Below are 17496 nucleotides of genomic sequence, written 5' to 3' on the forward strand. Positions count from 1 at the left end.
GTGGTGGCGCACGCCTTTAATCCCAGCACTCGGGAGGCAGAGGCAGGCGGATCTCTGTGAGTTCGAGATCAGTCTGGTCTACAAGAGCTAGGCTCCAAAACCACAGAGAAACCCTGTCTCGAAAAACCAAAAAAAAAAAAAAAAAAGATTAAACACTTCACTGGAAAATCAAGAGAGTTGTTTCTCAGACAGGCATGTTGGCACAGCTCATGGTCTCAGGACTTGATAGGCCGGGGTAAGAGAATCACTGTGACTTTAAAGTGAGGCTGGGCTACACAGCAAGACCCTGTCTCAAACAATAACAATACGAACTACAGAAAAGAGAAAGCTTTTCTATAAGATGTAATATAAGACTCATATATATGAAAGGGACATAAATGCTCAAAGGCTGTTCATACATGGAACACAGATGTAATCACATGTCAGTGAGTCTAAGAGGCATATCACAAAGGGAGAAAACTTACAACACAAATGCTCATTCTTCTTTCTTGTCACTGGACTGCAGGTTTTGTGAGGGTCTTGCTGAATCTTTTCTTCTTACCTCTAACATGTGCCTAACACCTGACAGGTGCCCAGTAAATGCTGAGCAAACGAGGACATACTAAATCCCATGTTACATTAAGCCCACACATTTACAGTGTGTGCGTCAAAGACTGGAGAGACAGGTGGCTCAGCAGCTACGGTTGTGCACTGCTCTTGTAGAGGCCTGAATTCAGTTCTCAGCACTCACATCAGGGAGCTCACAACTGGCTGTAATTCCAGTCCCCAGAGATGGATGCTCTCTTCTGGTACTTGTCTCATCCCCTGCTCCAAATAAAATAAAATCTAGAAGGAGGAGGAGGAAGAGGAGGATGAGGAAGACACTTAAACATCTCCCTTACCTTTCTAGACCTGGACATGATAGCACATACCTGTAATCCCAACATTCAGGAGGCTGAGGCAGGAGGATCATCTGACCTGGACTTGTGTAGCAAATACTAGACCAGCTAGGGAGGGCAGGAGGAAGGGAGGGAGAGAGGGGAGGGAGGTTGGGAGGGAGGGAGGGAAGAAGGGAGGGAGGGAGGGAGGGAGAGAGGGAGAGAGAGAGAGAGATCCTGTTTCAAAAAACACACAGCACACCAAACCCCAAACAAGGCAAAACAACCTCTCATATTTTAGGAGCCTATGAGGATCTCTAGGTAGATTTTATCTTCCTACAAAATCCTGAGCTTGCAAATCTATTTGCGCTCAGCTCATCACATTGTAAAGGGGATTGAAGCAAGAGCCAGTTCTGAAGCCATAGTCCCAAATCATCCGACTTCTTACCTTTGGAAATTAACTATTTGTTGACCTTAGAGTTGGGAAAGTTAAATGACATGAAATAGGGAGCACAAGAAAGTTAAAAATCAGTCCGTCAATTTGTCCCCTTGGGATTATATTTATACACAAAAATCTTATGACATCTTCTATTTTTTCTTTTTTCAATTTTTAGATAGGGTCTCATGTAGACCAGACTGGCCTTGAGCTTCATAAGTACCCAAGTGCAACTTTGATCCCCTGATCCTCTTGCTTCCAACACCCCAATCTCTGAGTGTTGGATAATAGGACCATGATCCAAAGTACTGTCGTCTTCAGGATTCCAGCAGTGCCTGTTCACCAAAGATAGTCACAGCTGGACTTGCTGACTATGACCTTTCCTCTTGGAAGCAAAGAGGGGCTGAGGAGGATGGGGAACCATCACTTGAGTTTGGAGCCACTCATCCCAACCACTTGTATGCAATTCTGCTTTAATTGCCAGTGGCCTTGGGGGTGGAGGACTAGAGTGTAAAGGTGGAGAGTGAAGGGTGGGGGCTCTACACCCTAAGGGGTGGGGTGCTGAACTTCCAGTATATCGGCTGCTTTTACATCTAATAAACTCATCCTCAAAATGAAGGTTGATGGTAGTCAGAACTGTAGAAGGGTGTAGACGTATTTATATTTTCCATAGGGAAGGCATTTTAGCAACATGGGCACACACCACAGAGACTAGAGCTTGCAATTTCTTGAAGCAGTTGAGAGAACCCCTGAAGGCGTCGGGTTACTGCCTGCATACCCGATTTGCTCACATAAGCATTTTCCTTCTTGTATCATCTGTACATCTTCCTCGTCATAGGCAGTTCCATAATGACCTGTCAATAGCGGTCAATCTTCAGGAAGTGCCTAGATTCACTTCCTGTTCAAGAATAAAGCAGCATACCCTAACAGTTTTTCTCTCAATTTTAGCTCCTTCCCCGCTCCCCCCACCCCCCAGTGTCTTTGCATTTTCTGTATGGTTGCCCACTGCTAAACTCCCTGCTTCCAAAGTTTTAAAAAAGAGCTTTGCTTCTGTACAAGTGTGGTTTGAAATTGGAGGTCTATAGACCCCCTTTATTCTCCATTGGTAAAACGGCTTAAAAATACTTATTTTTAAGTATTTTCACGTCTATAATCCCAGGTTGAGTCAGGGGGATCGCCCAGAGTTCCAGGCCACCAGAGAGCTACAGTGTGAGGCCCTATCTCAAAAGCAAAAACTCAGTTCATTTTGCAAAGTTGTTCGAAGATCATCAGGATCCGCAGGAAAGGGCTTCACACCTCTGGACACCTTTGGCTTTGAGGAGGCCTGGCCCTTTAAGGCAGAGCCGCCCCAACCTCCAGCGCGCGTCTCCGCGCCCCACCCCTCGGATTTGGGGGCGGGAACCTCCGAACCCGGAACTGACGGCTACGCGTAGCCGGCGCGGCCAATCGGCGTCCCGGAAGGAGCTCGTTTCGGCGTCTGAGCCAGTGAATGACAGCAGCGCCGCCCGCCGGTCGCGGCCGCGGCCCCGCCGGTGTCCCGAGCCTCCTGTCAGCGCGCCCCTCAGCTAGGCGAGCGGCGTGCGTCCCCGCGTGTCCGTGGCCCGGCGGGCTCTCCCCGGCCCCTGCCCCGCTGTCCCTCCGCTGCCGGCGCCATGGGCAGCGAGCAGAGCGCGGAGGCCGAGAGCCGCCCCGGCGATCTGAACGCCTCAGGTCGGTGCCTCACCTCCCGCCCGGGCGCTGCTGGCGGAGCCGGCGGGCCCACCGTGCTTCCGAACACAGAGAAGGCGTGGCCTCCCGCCCCAGCCCGGTCCCCTGAACCGGCACGCTCGCCTTCGCGCTAGTCTTTAAAAGACGACCTCGTGGATGGTCGGTTCCAGGTCTCGGCACTCACGCCGAGATTTGGCTCCATGCGGATGGATAATTCCCAGGACCTCTAAGATCAGGCTTTCTGAAAAAAAAAAAAAAAAAAACGAGGTGTCCTTCTCAGAAGGGACCTGTGAGCGCTGCGTGCAAATGTTACCAGAAACTGCTTTTTCCATTCAGGTGTCGGGTCTGTCTTTTTAAAATGAAGTTGACCAGGTGGCAGGCAGGGTCTGGTGTATCTCCTGTTGTCATCATTTTTTAGATTTCTCTAAGAGTTTGAGGTAGGAATCGGAGGGGAATTTTGCTAGACCTTTAGTGAGCGCTCAATAAAACAGCTTGTGATCGAAAACCATTTGGTCCCTTTTTTTTTTTTTTTTCCTACCCACTTAGGTAACCTCTGAGACTGCACTAGGTAAGCTCAGGGGTTGCTAAGCCTTTTAAATTAAGATCTCAGACCTAAAAAGAGTTTTCAGAATGGCTCGCTGCTTGGTACCATTTGCGGAAATGTGGAAGCTAACAGGTGTCGGGGGTGATTCATGCAGAAGGGCAATTCCTTGAGGCCTGCTGTCTGGGAACTTGCGTCTACTGGCTTTGCTGTGTTTTGTTTCCTTGGAAGACCCAGAGTGTCGTGTCTGTTTATAACAAAACCGCAATAATGGCCATCTCGTGCTTTCTTGCCTGTATGCCCAGCCAGAAGCATAGTTCAGGGGAAGGAGCGTGGCGCCCTGTTGCTCATCCAGGAACCAACAGCATAGGCTTACTTCTGAGGGTATTTGCATCCTCTCCTGTGCCTGGTGCCTTGCACATGTTTATGTGCAGTATTTATAGTGTCCCCATTTTTACACACATCTTTACCCATTTTATACATGAAATAATAGAAATCAACTAGAATGCTTTGACATCCCCTTTGGAGTCTGGGGAAAGGAGAACCATGGAATTTGTATCAGGAAAGATGCTTTGGTACTACTTCTGTAAAATGTTAGATAAATTACCAAGCTGGGATAAACTGTTTCTGAAAAGCAATAAAAGTAGCAGAGATCCCCCCCCACACACTCCCAGAGTGCAGCCCCCAGGACGACCACCACGCATCAGGAGAGGCTAGTTTCCAGAAGGCAGAGTAGTTCTGTGGTATCTATCCTCAGATCAGACTGAAGAGCCTGAGTATACAAGCCTATGAATACTAGAACCTTCAGGTTCTACAGGATTCATTCTTGTTCCAGCCAGGAAATGTTTGGATGCGATGTCTTGTTCAGGGAATCCTTGGAGGACTGAACCCCTTCCCTCCCAAGGAACCTGGAATTGACATGCCTCTGAAGCGCCCTCCAATTTTCTGAAGGTTGCCACAGCCTGAAATGGTCCTGTTGATTGCTTCTGTTCTTTTTGCACTAATACTGCACTAAGACTCACTGGAGGTTTAGGAATGGATTTTGTACTAAGGTCCCAAAGACCTTCAGTGCCTTTCCTAATTCTGTTTCTAGGGCTGTTGATCTTGGGCAAGTCCCAGACAGTTTTGTTCCTTCATTTGTAAACTATGGGCATATATCGGGAGATCAGGACAATCAAAAAAGGAGACATTCAAAAAAATTTGTGTGTTGAATAACAAAATGCTTGGCCATTCAAGAATTTCATACATGTTATATGTTTCTATATGTTTGAAAGTTTTGGTTTTTTAATATATATACATGTATATATGTGTGTACATACGTGTATATATACATACACATGCATATGTATATTTCTTAGGCTAAGGCCTTAGCTCAGTGGTAGGGCACTTGCCTAATATTTGAGAGGCTTTGGTTACAATCCCTAGCACCACAAAAAAAGAAATGAGAAGTTCCCTATAATCTACCTATGCCAGCTCCCGCTACAAAGTAATGACATTTTTTTATGTAAAATATTCATTTTTTCTTCTTTTGAGACAGTGCTTTATGTAGTCTAGGCTTACCTATGCTCCCAATGCTGTAAATTATTTTATTATTATATATTTAGGTGTTTTGCCTGCATGCTTGTCTGTGTACCACATATATGTAGTGTTTGAGGAGCCATAAGAGGGTACTGGATCCACCAGAACTAGAGTGACAAATGGTTTTGAACCAACACGTGGGTGCTGGGACTTGAACCAGGGTCTTCTGGAAGAGCAGACCGTGTTCTTAACCAGTGAGCCATATCTCCAGACCCTGTTGTTGAATTGTTATCTTCCTATTTCTGCCTTGAGTGTGGAGAAGTGAGCCACCATGTCCAGTTGATGTCCAGCTGAATTACATCTCCTCGTAGTCTTTTGTTATTTAGTTTTATTATTTATTTATTTATTTATTTATTTATTTATTTATAGACAGGGTCTTACTATGTAGCTCTGACTGTCCTGGGATTCACTATGTAGACAGATATCTGCCTGCTTCTTCCTTCCAAGTGCTGGGTTTAAAGGTATGCACCACCGTACCAGCATTTCCTTTTGTTTTTGTTGTTGTTCTTGTTTTGTTATTAAACTTTAATCCACTTCAACATTTCAAAGACAAAAAGCAGCCAGTACTACTCTCAGAAGAAATAGTTTATCATTTTAAATAGGGATGGCTTTGACAAGAAGCACGTATGTTAAGATCAGAAAATCTGTATGTCGTGTGAACTACTCTTTCTGGTGGCTGTGTTGGTGGTGGGCAGTGGTGGCTCTCCACCATGCAGTTCCTGATCTGTGTCACTTGTTTTGCAGTGACCCCATCTCCAGCGAAACATCGGGCCAAGATGGATGATATCGTGGTTGTAGCTCAGGGCTCTCAGGCCTCCAGAAATGTCAGCAATGATCCTGATGTCATCAAGCTGCAAGAGATCCCAACCTTCCAGCCCCTTTTAAAAGGTGAGAGGTTATACTTTGTGTTACCTGGACTTGCCGGGGAGGTTTATATATGGCCCCATGACTCTTTCCCCACATATCTGTATGCCTTGGCATCGTCTCTGAAAAGTCTTCCTTGACTGCTCTGTCTGAAAGTGGAGTCTCTTTCCCTGACTTTTTTTCTGTAGCACCTAATCACCTCTGACCTATTGTAAAATAGAAAACATTTTTACGTGTCTATTTGTTGTGTATGTATGTGTATGTCACAGTTTGCATATAGAGGTCAAAGGACAACTTTTGTGAGTGTGTTCTTTTTTGCCATCATGTGGGTACTGGGGATCAGGTCAGGTTATCAGGCTTGGCACCTTTACCTACTGAGCCATCTTGCCAGCCCAGTAAGTTTACTGTCTATTTTTCTGTTAGTATGTGAGCTCCATGATGACAGGAACTTTCTGTTTCTTCCACTATTGAAGTCCAGCCCCCAAGATAGAACTGATATAAAACAAGGATCAAGTATTTTAATGAATGAACTGGTGTTACTAGAGGTAGTCCTTCAGTTGACTGGTTTAATTCCATGAAAAGGTTTTCGTTATTTGTGATCTAGACTGTGGTATGGATTGACTAGTTTATACTCCTAGAAAGGTTCTGTCACCACTGGTGCACTGGTGATTAATTCTGGCAACTGCTTTACACGAGAGAAAAGTATGCTTATGAGAGGAGAGATTTCCTACCCGATTAGCATACTTCAAGGTGCTTATATGAAGACCATAACTTTGTTGTTTTTGTGTCTCCATTAAGTGGAGTTTATTTTGTTTATCTTTTGTGTGTGAGAGTGTTGTGTGTGTACATGTTTGGAAGCTGTAGGTCAACTTCCAGTGTTGTTCTCAGGAGCCATCCACCTTGTTTTCTGAAACAGGGTCTCCCTATTCCTGGGAATGATTTTCTGTTAACTGAACAGTGCTTCTGCTGTATGAGTTCCTCAGATTCTCTGCCTCTACTCCCACAAAAACACCCAAAACAAAACCTAAGCAATAATGAGCATAAATAAGGTTGTGGTTTACGTAACCTGCATCTTTCTTCATTTTTTATAACAATACCACAGACTGAGAAATTTATAAAGAAAAGAGGTTAATTTACCTTACACTTCACGATGAAGACCATAGCTCTGGTATCCTCTCGGCATCTGCTGAGAGTCTCCCTGCTGGGTCATGTCCTGAAGGGAGATATCACTTCACACGGCTGAGCAAGCGCTAACTTGATCTCTCTTTCTCATCAAATAAAGCCATTCATGCAATCATAAGGCTTCACCTTCATGACCACATCCCATCCTGATTACCTTCCAAAGGTCCCGCCTGCAAACCCCATTAGCCTGTGATTTGTGGGGAGTAAGTTTCAAAATGAACTTTAGAGGTGACAAACACCCAGACAAGAGCAAGCTGGCTCTAGTAAAGCATCTTATATAGTTATCTGTATTAAATGTACCCTGCTCCCCCCATATGTACACACACTATTTTTTCATGTTTTAGTGATGTGTACAAGATCAGACATCTGGCAGATAGAGACTGCACTTGAAGTGTCTTCGCTCGAATTACACCATTCCATGCTGTGTTCTTCCCAGCGATTATCTGCTGTACACTGGAGACCATTTACACTTTCACTCTCCCCTGTTCTGGCCACCAGGCTAGACTTTGGTAACCCCTCTACTCTTACGAAAGAGTGGATTACATTCTGCTGCTTACCCATCTGCTCATGCCTTTCCCTTATTCTGAAAAGTAGCGTGATTCTCCAAAGAAGTCAGCCTTCCAAATGAAATTCCACCTTCATGTAAATTTGCCCAATCTTGAGAAACATAACAGATACTGATGTTCCACACTCTGCCCTCCCTGGATCTGCTGGAGTACTGTCCACCGTCAATTTCCACATGCCTGCTTCCTGTCAACTCCTTCTTCTCAGTCCCCAAAGTCTTCTAGTCCTTCACTGGTCTTCTGTGACTTATTCTTGACTTCTTCGCCCTAGGGTAATACTAAAAGCAAACTAGAATTTGAGATATTTATAAAAATTTTCTAGGATGAGGTGTTTAATCATTTGACATGATTCACGTGAGAATAAACGACCAGTAGGGAAAGCACCTAGGAGACAACTTGGGATGAAGGGAAGCTACCGGGAGTGAAGGTCATTCACTGGGAGCATGAATGGTAATTGTGATACAAGTAAGTGCCCACCTGGACTTGGTTACCTTAGTAACCAGGCTGTACTACATCGAGAGCTGGTACAGCGGAGAGGAAAGCTGGGGAGGGCCAGGTGACTCTGAGTACTTACCTGGGTTCGGCAAAGGAAGTTAGAGAGCTCACGTGATTGGAAATGGCGGTGTGAAGCTGTGCTCAGACCACAGGCACAACCACAAGGCAGTGAGTGTTTGCAGATGCTGTGTGTCATCTGTAAGCAAGAAACCCCTTGGACAGCGATTGGGAAAGACAGGCAACAGGAAAACTGAGTAGACAATGATGTGTCCAGTTCCCCTCAGTACTTCCCTACGAGAGATTTAAACATTGGGATTCACATTAAATTCCCGGCCTAATATCACTGGCTGTATCAGTATCCCCTCTTCAGAAGGTATTGGGACATACCAACCATGGAGAAGAACTTGTTCCCATTGTAGCACAAGCTGTTCTATAAATCACAGCTATCCTAGGGAGGTGTGTGTGTGTGTGTGTGTGTGTGTGTGTGTGTGTGTGAGAGAGAGAGAGAGAGAGAGAGAGAGAGAGAGAGAGCTTGTTTGGATTTTAGGTGCCAAATTTCTTGCAGAGCCTCCTGCTTTGACATTGTTCTTCCTGGTAATTTAAATCTCTGGCCCCTGCCTGCTGGGCTGTTGTAGGAGTTGCTGGCAACTCAGTACTATTGCCTTTATACTGCCCCTTCTCTTCCCCGCCTTGCTTGCTTTCAGGGTGAGGCAGTTTCTTAAAGTAGTTAAAAAAAAAAAAAAAAAAAAAAAGGCCACCCAGTGAAGGCTATACCCGCCAGGTTTGATTTCAGAAAGCTTTTATTCAAGTTAATGACAGTTTATTCTTTCAAAACAATATATTCAACTCTTACAGAGTTCACTATTGTTCCGTAATGTCATATGAGGTAAGCTGTTGCTGGTGGGTGATCTGCAGAGGCAGAGACTGGGCGAGTTTGGGGCTATTTGTATGACTGAGGTAATGTTTGCATTTTAATAAGCAAGCAGAGTCTTTGGTTTTAACTCTTTTGTGTAAATATACCAGGGTATCATTTATAGTTTATAATACAAATATCTGTTCCTAGCATTTTTTCAAGTCAAAGAATTTCTATTTTTTCATAACAACATCTGAGTTTGCAATTTATTTTCATATGTGAAACACTTACTAGAAAAGGGAAGAAAACTTGAAAGTAGCAATGTGGCCATGACAGAACACAGTAGCAAATTGTTGATTTCATGTACGTTACTAAGATTCCAATGAATTAAATAAGCCCTACACATTCTTACTTAAAATTCAACCACTTATTTTTTAAATGAAGCTGACTCTATTTTATATCATTCTATAGGAATGAAACATTCGCAAGAGAAATGCAATATTGTTTTTATGTCAAAGTTACAAAAATATACTATTCATTTTTGGTGGATGAATAGATACATACACACACACAACATTGTTTGTGACTGACCTGCCATTTTTGTTCATGACCTTGGATATAACATAAGGGGTTGTCCTAGAGCCTAAGAAAGGACTGTCCTTGTTACCAGCCAGGGAGGTCTCGGTTATACAACACAGATGCTACGTGACACTAAGCAGCTTTGTTGGTGTTTTGAGAGTGGGTGTTAAGAACAGAAGGCATGTGAAGTGGATTCTGATTATTAAAGAGCTTGGAGCTGGGTGAGGGGGTGCATGCCTGTAGTCCTAACACCAGGAAGCAGAGGCAGAGAGATAGCTGTGGCAAGCCTGGGCAGATAATACAAAGAAAAGGAAAACAAAAACAAAGCCAGCTTTTTGGTCTTTCTCCTGGTGGAGCTAAATGACATAGAGCAGCAGTAAAGGGTCTCAGACCCTTAGAACTCTTGGAACTCTCAGAACACTGAGAACTCTGCTTAGCTGGGGGAAAGGATGAGGAAGAAGAGGAAGAGGAAGTGGAATTTCTTAGGATCAGTTCCGCTACCATGTACCGCCGCTCCTGTCACTCAAAGATAGACATCTATCTCCACCAGCTGCCAGACATCCCTGAACTGGAAAATGGTGTACTGCAGCATGGCCTGAGAGAATGGATCTCTATTTAAAAACTTTCTGTTTGTGTCTTTCACATCATGCACCCCGATCCTACCCGAGAATGGGTCTTAATCAGACAGGCTTCTCTGAATAGCTTAAAGTGTTCCCAGTTTCTCCCAAACGCCATGTTGAAAAAGTTGGTAGCTTATTCTTGACTCCTTTGTCTAGTAGCTGTTGGGTTAAGCTTTCCAACATGAATTATTCACCAAAAAGACCCAGCCTAAATGAGTGAGAGGAAATACCAGGAGAAGCGTTGCTTCCATCGAGGGAAGGTGAAGCTGTCTTCAGAGCAGCAGCAGTGTTTTGCTCTTCCCACAAGCCCGTGGGCCTGCATTCTTGCTTGTTTCTTCCATCACCTCTCAGAGATGCCTGTCTTCTAGTGCAGCACTCCACACACATTTCCTTTGCTGCTGTCTTTCCTTCCCACTGCCATCTGACTTGGTGTACCTCTTTTCTCTTGTTCAGATGTATACAGAAAGGATCTTTAAAATTTCCTTTGTTTAGGTTCCATTGTCCCTCCTAGCTACCATGCTTTGATCTTTTATTTAAATCTCTGCTGCTGAACCTACTTACTGTCCCTTTCTCCTGCTTTTGCATTTTGAAATGTAGGCATCAGCTTTAGCTTTCTGCTCTAGCTCTCTAGCTATGAACCAGTCTTTTTAGCCCTGTACTATTCCTTTGTTTACTTTTTTGTTTTTTGTTTTTGTCTTTGAGATAGAGTTTCTCTGTGTAGCCCTGGCTGTCCTGGAACTCTCTCTGTAGACCAAGCTGGCCTCAAACTCACAGAGATCTGCCTGCCTCTGCCTCTCAAGTACGGGGATTAAAGGTGTGTGCCACCACTACCCAGCCTCCCTTTTCTTTTTTCTTTTTTTTCCAGAGATAAGGTTCCACTGGATAGCACTGGCTGTCTCGGAACTTACTCTGTAGACCAGGCTCACCTCCTTTTTTAAATTTAATTTATTTTTATTTTACTTGATGTGTATGGATGTTTTGCTTGTGAATTAGATTTTGTTTGTTTGTTTGTTTGGTCAACTTGACACCAGCTCATGTCTGGAAAGAGGGAATCAAATTGGCTTTTAGGCAAGTTTCTGGGGCATTTTCTTGATTATCGGTGATGTGAGAGGGTGGTGCCATCCCTGGGCAGGAAGTCCTGGGCCATTGTATAAAAAATCGAATTGGCTGGTTGTGGTGGCACACGCCAGTAGAATTTGCTAAAGGAGGCACAGGCAAAGGATCACGAGGTCTCTTATATATTAAAAAAAAAAAAAAAGCCAGGTAGTGATGGCACACGCTTTTAATCCAGCACTCGGGAGACAGAGACAGGCGGATCTCTGTAGGTTCGAGGTCTATAGAGCGAATTCCAGGACAGGCTCCAAAGCTACAGAGAAACCCTATCTCAAAAAATGAACAAACAAACAAAAACAAAAAAAGAAAGCACAGTGGGGACTGGGGAGTGCTGGATGTTCTTCCAGAGGACATGGATTCCCAGCACCAACGCAGCAGCTTACAAATACCTGTATCTCTAGTCCCAGGGGATTCGACACCCTCTTCTGGTCTGTGTAGACACAAGGCACACAAAAGATATACAGACATACACACAGGGAAAACATACATAAAAATAAAATTTAAAAATCTTAAAAAAGAAGAAAGAAAGCAAACTGAGCAAGCCATAGGAACAAGCTGGTAAATAGCAATTTCCCCTGGTTTCCTTCAGTTCCTGCCCTGACTTCCCTCAGTGATGGACTATGAGCTGTTAGCTGAAATATATACTTTCCTCCCAAGTTTGGTCATGGTGTTTATCATAGCAATAGAAAGCAAACTTGTAGGTCTGTACACCAAGGGACTCATCTCTCCAGGACTATGTACTGATCCTTTAAATTCAGTATGTCCATCTCTGCCTGTGTGGCTAGGTACTTATTCACTTTACTCAATAAACATAGAAAGCCCCCATCACCCTCTGGTGCTAAGGGTAGAACTCGGGGCCTTGCACATTCCAGGTAAGCAAGCTCTCTATCACTGAGCTACACTTCCAGCCAGACTAACACCATTTTTTTTCCTTAAATTTGTGTGTTTAGGCAGGTGTTTGTGCATTTATGCGTATGTGTATGTAGAGGTTAGAGGGCAACTGTGGTGCCATTCCTCTGGTACTGCTCACTTTTTTTTAAAAAAAATCATTTCTATTTGTGTGTGTGTTGTATATTGCCATATGTATTAGTGCTCGCAGAGGTCATAAGCAGACATTGGTACCCAGGAGCTGGAGTTACAAGGGTTTGTGGGCTGCCAATATAGGTGCTGGGAACTGAACTTGGGTCCTCTGTAGGAGCAGCAGGCACTCTTAACTGCCGAGCCATCTCTCTAGTGCCTGTCCTCCTCCTTTTGAGACAAAGTCTCTGACTAGTCTGGAATTCACCGTGTATCAGCTGACTGGTGAGTTCCCAGGAACTAACTACCTCTCTCTACTTTATTAGTGCTTGCCATCACTCTTGCTTGGTTTCCTTTTTGTTTTTGTTTTTAGTATGTGTTCTGGATGTGCAATTCAGATCCTCGTGTAACGGCGTAAACGAATGCAGACAGATTGTAAAAATATATATATATATAGCTTTAATGGAGAAATAGACTTACAGAACCACCGTTCCTGCAGAGACCAGGAAAGCCGAAGCAAGGGCTGAGAGCATGCTTGCCAGATTTATAGGTAAGCATTAGCCCAAGGCGAACACGTCCCCTAAGGGGTGGGACTTATCCCTACATCCTCGTGCTTACAAAACAAGACCTTCACTGACTGACCCATCTCTCCAGTCCCATGAGACTATTTTTTATTTGGTGTTTTTTGTTTTTGTTTGTTTTGAGACGGGGTCTCACTATGTAGCTCTGCCTGTCCTGGAATTCTTTGTAGACCAGGCTGTACTTGAACTCACAGAGATCCACCTGCCTCGGCCTCCTGAGTACTGGAATTAAAGGCTCATGCCACTGTATCTGGCCTGAGACTTTTTTTTAAAATCAGGTGATAATGTACACTTGAATGTCTTCTTGAAGAGAAAGGGTTCTGTAAGTGTTGGGTGTCAAGTTCTTTAAGTGCCAATTAGGTCAAAGCATACTTAATAGGGTTCACATTGTATATGTATTTTTTGATTTATTAAATGTTATCATTTATTAAAAGAGAAGTATAAAATACCCAGATATGGTTGCCAATTTGCCTTTTTCCCCCCTTATTTTGCTTTGTGTAGTTTGGGAGTCTGCTATTAGGTTTAGTAGTGGTTACATATTGATCTTTTTCGTCATTATGAAATTTCTCTCTGTGCTGTTGCCTCATCGTGTAGCCTGTTTCACCCAGCTCTCTTTACTTAATTCTTATACTTGTGTAGTCTCTTTCCATTCTTTTACTGTTAATCCATTTATACCTTCATGTTTAAAGTGTATGTCTTATAGACAGCCAACTTAGTAGTAGGTCGCTGCTTTTGTGTTAGGTCTGCTTTTAAATCATGTATAACGTGATCTGACTATGGAAATTTAAATCTACCATTTAGTTTATTTTTTATTTGTGCCTTGTGCTTTTGTTCTTTCATATGTTTCCTCTGCCCTTCTTAGATCAATTGAATATTTTAGCATTCTGTTTTAGTTTTCCCCTATTTTTGTTTGTTTGTTTTTAACAGCATCTTGTTCTGTAGTTCAAGCTGGCTTTACTTGAGACAGTTCTCTTGCCTCAGGCATGGATTACCGTGCCAAGCTGATTTTATTTTCTTGTTAGTCTAAAAATTCTAGTGTATCTTGCCGTATAGGTCAGCTGAAAAATGTCATTTTTTAAATCCAGGCTTTTATAAAATCCTTGAAAAATGAGTAAAAAAAAAAAGTATTCACTGTTTTTGAATAGCTCCAGCAAGACTGTGACTCTCATCTTCCAACCCATTCTCTTTTACTGCTTATAAAATCCATTGATTTTCTTTTTTTTATTGTTGTGGTAAGAGGCTGCTTGTTGGTTCCCAGACACCCAGCTAGTTTAGACCCAAAATAATCACACGGAAATTGTATTAATTAAAACACTGCTTGGCCCATCAGTTCTAACTTCTATTTGGCTAACTCTTACATATTAATTTAACCCATTTCTACTAATCTGTGTATTGCCATGTGACAGTGGCTTACTGGCAAAGTTTTGGCATGTCTGACTCTGGTGGCTGCTCCATGGTATCTCTCTGACTCCGCCCTTCTTTCTCCCAGCATTCAGTCCCGTCCTTTCCACCTAGCTCTCTGCTCTGCCCTGCCCTGCTCTGCAATAGGCTCAAAGCAGTTATTTATTCATTAATGGTAATCACAGCACACAGAGGGGACTCCTACATCACCATTTAAACAGAAAAGGGGAAATGGTGTGGGAGCTCCTTCTGCTTCTGTGTTGCTTTTATTGGTTAATGAATAAAGAACTGCTTTGAGCCTATGGCAAGGGGGAACAGAACTAGGTGGGGAAAGCTAGGCTGTATGCTGGATAAAAGAAAGGCGGAGTTAGAGAGAAGCCATGGAGCCACCAGAGACAGATGCTGGGAATTTTAGCTGGTAAGCCACAGCTAAATCAGAGTGATTCGTGAATCTGATTCATGAATCAGAGCAAATTAAAGATGCCCATGTTTAATGGAGTGCTCCTGGGTGACCCCAGGAAAACATGGAGGGGGAAGAGAGAGAGAAGGGAAGACCACACAAAACCCGGAGACTATGTGCTCATTCTCTAGGGGGCAGTTAAATAGCCTGTGGGAATGGTCTTGCTCTTCCCTGGGGAGGGGTTACTGTTTAGTGGGCTTTCTTGAGCCTCCCTGGGGAGGGGGTCACCATTTGGAGGGCTTTCTCAGGTGGAGTTTGGACTGAGGCAACTCCCAGGGGAGGGAGCTTATGCCAAGGAGCTGGAGTGAAGCCCCCAGACAAACAATCCAGAGTTTTTATATAAAGGGGTGTTAGGGAGCTGAGGTGGTGCTTCCGACCAAACATTCCTGTCTCCACCTGCCAAGTGCCTAGTATTAGCATGGGGGCATGTGCCACCACGCCCAGCTTGGGGTTTTTCTTTGGAAGTAATTATACTGTCATGGTTGCCCAATGCCTTCCTTATACTATCATTCCTTCTACAGTGACCAGCTTACAGACTATTATAAGGAAGAGCTTTCTTTTCCCATTTGTTTATTTTTTCATTATTTAAATAAGTGTAGAACAGTGGGCTCCTGTTTTTGTTTTTCTAGTAAAGCCATTATTTTCATTCTTCAGGTGTTCCAAGTGTGTTCAGCTGCACACTTTTAGTCTAATTTTTCATGTCCCTTTCATTAAATCCTGCTTTTTCTTGAATGCATTCTTAGTTTCTGGAGCAGTATCATGCTGTCCTGCCTGACCCTAATCCTAGAGTCAGGCACTTCTCAAAGTACGTCCTGGATCTTCTAGTGGACAGTAACATCAAGGAACTGTCCTCACATCTCCCCAGTGGATTTAGCTAGGAAATACATGTATGTGTATCTACCGGAATATACATGCTTACACCAGTATGTGCTTGTTTTGTTTTTACCTATATTTTAAAAATAATGAGTTCATACTGATATGTGCCATATATTGCCTGATAGTTTTTTAATTAAATTGTGTGTGTGTATGTGTGTGTGTGTGTGTGCATGTGCCACTCTGTGTGTATAGGTCAGAGGATAAGTTTGTGAAGTATGTTCTCTCCTTCTTTCTCTACATAGGTTCTGGGGATAAACTCAGGTCACAAAATTGCAGAGCACGCACCTTTATCTTCTGAGACATCTCACTGGCCTGGCTCATACGTGTTTGTTTTCTTTAATTAAATATCACTGGCTATTATTTCTTTTAATATTTTGCTCCCATGTTTTCCTTTCTGTGAGACTCAGTAGGTCTGTTAGAATAATGAATAAAGAACTGCTTTGAGCCTTGATATTGCCTTCCAGGCTTTTATTGACCCTTTCCCTTCTTGCCTTCCCCTTTTTCCTTCCCCCGTTTTTCTTTTAAATAGAGTCTTTAGAGTCTTGCTATATAGCCCATCCCAGGTTGGCCTACAATGTATCATGTAGGACAAGCTGCTTTCAGATGCTGGGGTTACAGGCTGCTGCTAACACATAGCCTTCCTATTTGCTTTCTTTCTGTAGTGCTTGGGCTTTAACAAACAGGCACACTGCCACAGGTCTCCATCTCCACCTCTGGTACAGCTCTCAGTTTTTAATTTTAGTCTTTCTCCTTTTTACCCTTTTTGGATTATTTTCATTGCTATGTTTCAAAATGTTAATAGTCTATTTCTCTTTTGTTAATACTGTTCTAAATCCAATCCATCCAAAGTATTTTTTAAAAAATATTTTTACTGATTCTTTGTAGATTTCACATCATGTGTTTTGATCGTACTTCTTTCCCAGTCCCCCCACATCCACCCTCTGCCCTTGTAACCTCCCCCCAAACAAAACAACCCAAACAAAACAAGGAAACAAGAGAAAGAGAGACAGAGACAGAGAGAGAGTCTTGAACTTGTTGAGGTAGCTATAGTGTGTCCCCTTGAGTCACAGTTTGTCCTTTAGTCCATGCATCTTTACTTCCAAGTGTCTGGCTCCAGGCCTCTAGCTTTTCCTGTACTCTCTCACTGGGGCTCCTCTTGTTGTTGTCTTGTGTCGTGGAGATCCTGCTGTTCTGGATCTGTAGGTTTGCCCTCTTCACCTGCTCCAATAGTTCATAGATGAGGTAGATATTGGGGTGCGGCAACTCATAGCCCTGGTTCTGGACCTGCGTGGTGGCTCATCCACAGTATTTTTAAATCAAATTCTGTGTTGTTTAGCTTTGGATAACCACCCTGAAACTCTTTCATTTGTCTGCTTATTGTACTATCTTTCTCTGTTTTGAAAATCTGAGTGCATTTATATGCACTTTTTCTCGTTTTTTTCTGTATTGTTTTTTTTTTTTTTGGTCAGACAGTCTCTTGGTTACAAGTCCTCTTTCATAGCTTCTTTGCATGACTGGAAGTATCTTTTTTTAAAAAAATATAATTTATTTATTTACTCTTCTCTCACATTCCAACCAGTTTCCCCTTCCTCCTCTCCTCCTAGCACCCCCACCCCCAGATCCACTCTTCCATTTCCATTCAGAAAAGAGCAGGCCTCTCAGGGATATCAACCAAACATGGCATAACAAGTTACAATAAGACTAGGCATAAACCCTCATATCAAGGCTGGATGAGGCCACTCAGTAGGAGGGGAAAAAAAGAGATGGTCCCAA

The 17496-nt window shown here is 43.3% G+C and overlaps 1 protein-coding gene across 1 annotated transcript in view; it reads left to right on the forward strand.

Moving 5' to 3' along the window:
• Nucleotides 1–2718: 2718 nt before the first annotated feature.
• Borcs5 (BLOC-1 related complex subunit 5) overlaps nucleotides 2719–17496 on the forward strand; it is an 86656-nt gene continuing 71878 nt past the window's right edge. Inside the window, exons 1-2 of the mRNA XM_041633327.1 lie at nucleotides 2719–3003; nucleotides 5864–6007. Of these exons, the coding sequence (XP_041489261.1) occupies nucleotides 2946–3003; nucleotides 5864–6007 (202 nt within the window). The 5' untranslated portion in view covers nucleotides 2719–2945. The remainder of the gene's footprint in view (nucleotides 3004–5863; nucleotides 6008–17496) is intronic.

Source organism: Microtus oregoni, unplaced genomic scaffold (genome assembly GCF_018167655.1).
Source record: "Microtus oregoni isolate MIOR12 unplaced genomic scaffold, Mior012 000002F_ref0000024, whole genome shotgun sequence".
Taxonomy (NCBI): domain Eukaryota; kingdom Metazoa; phylum Chordata; class Mammalia; order Rodentia; family Cricetidae; genus Microtus; species Microtus oregoni.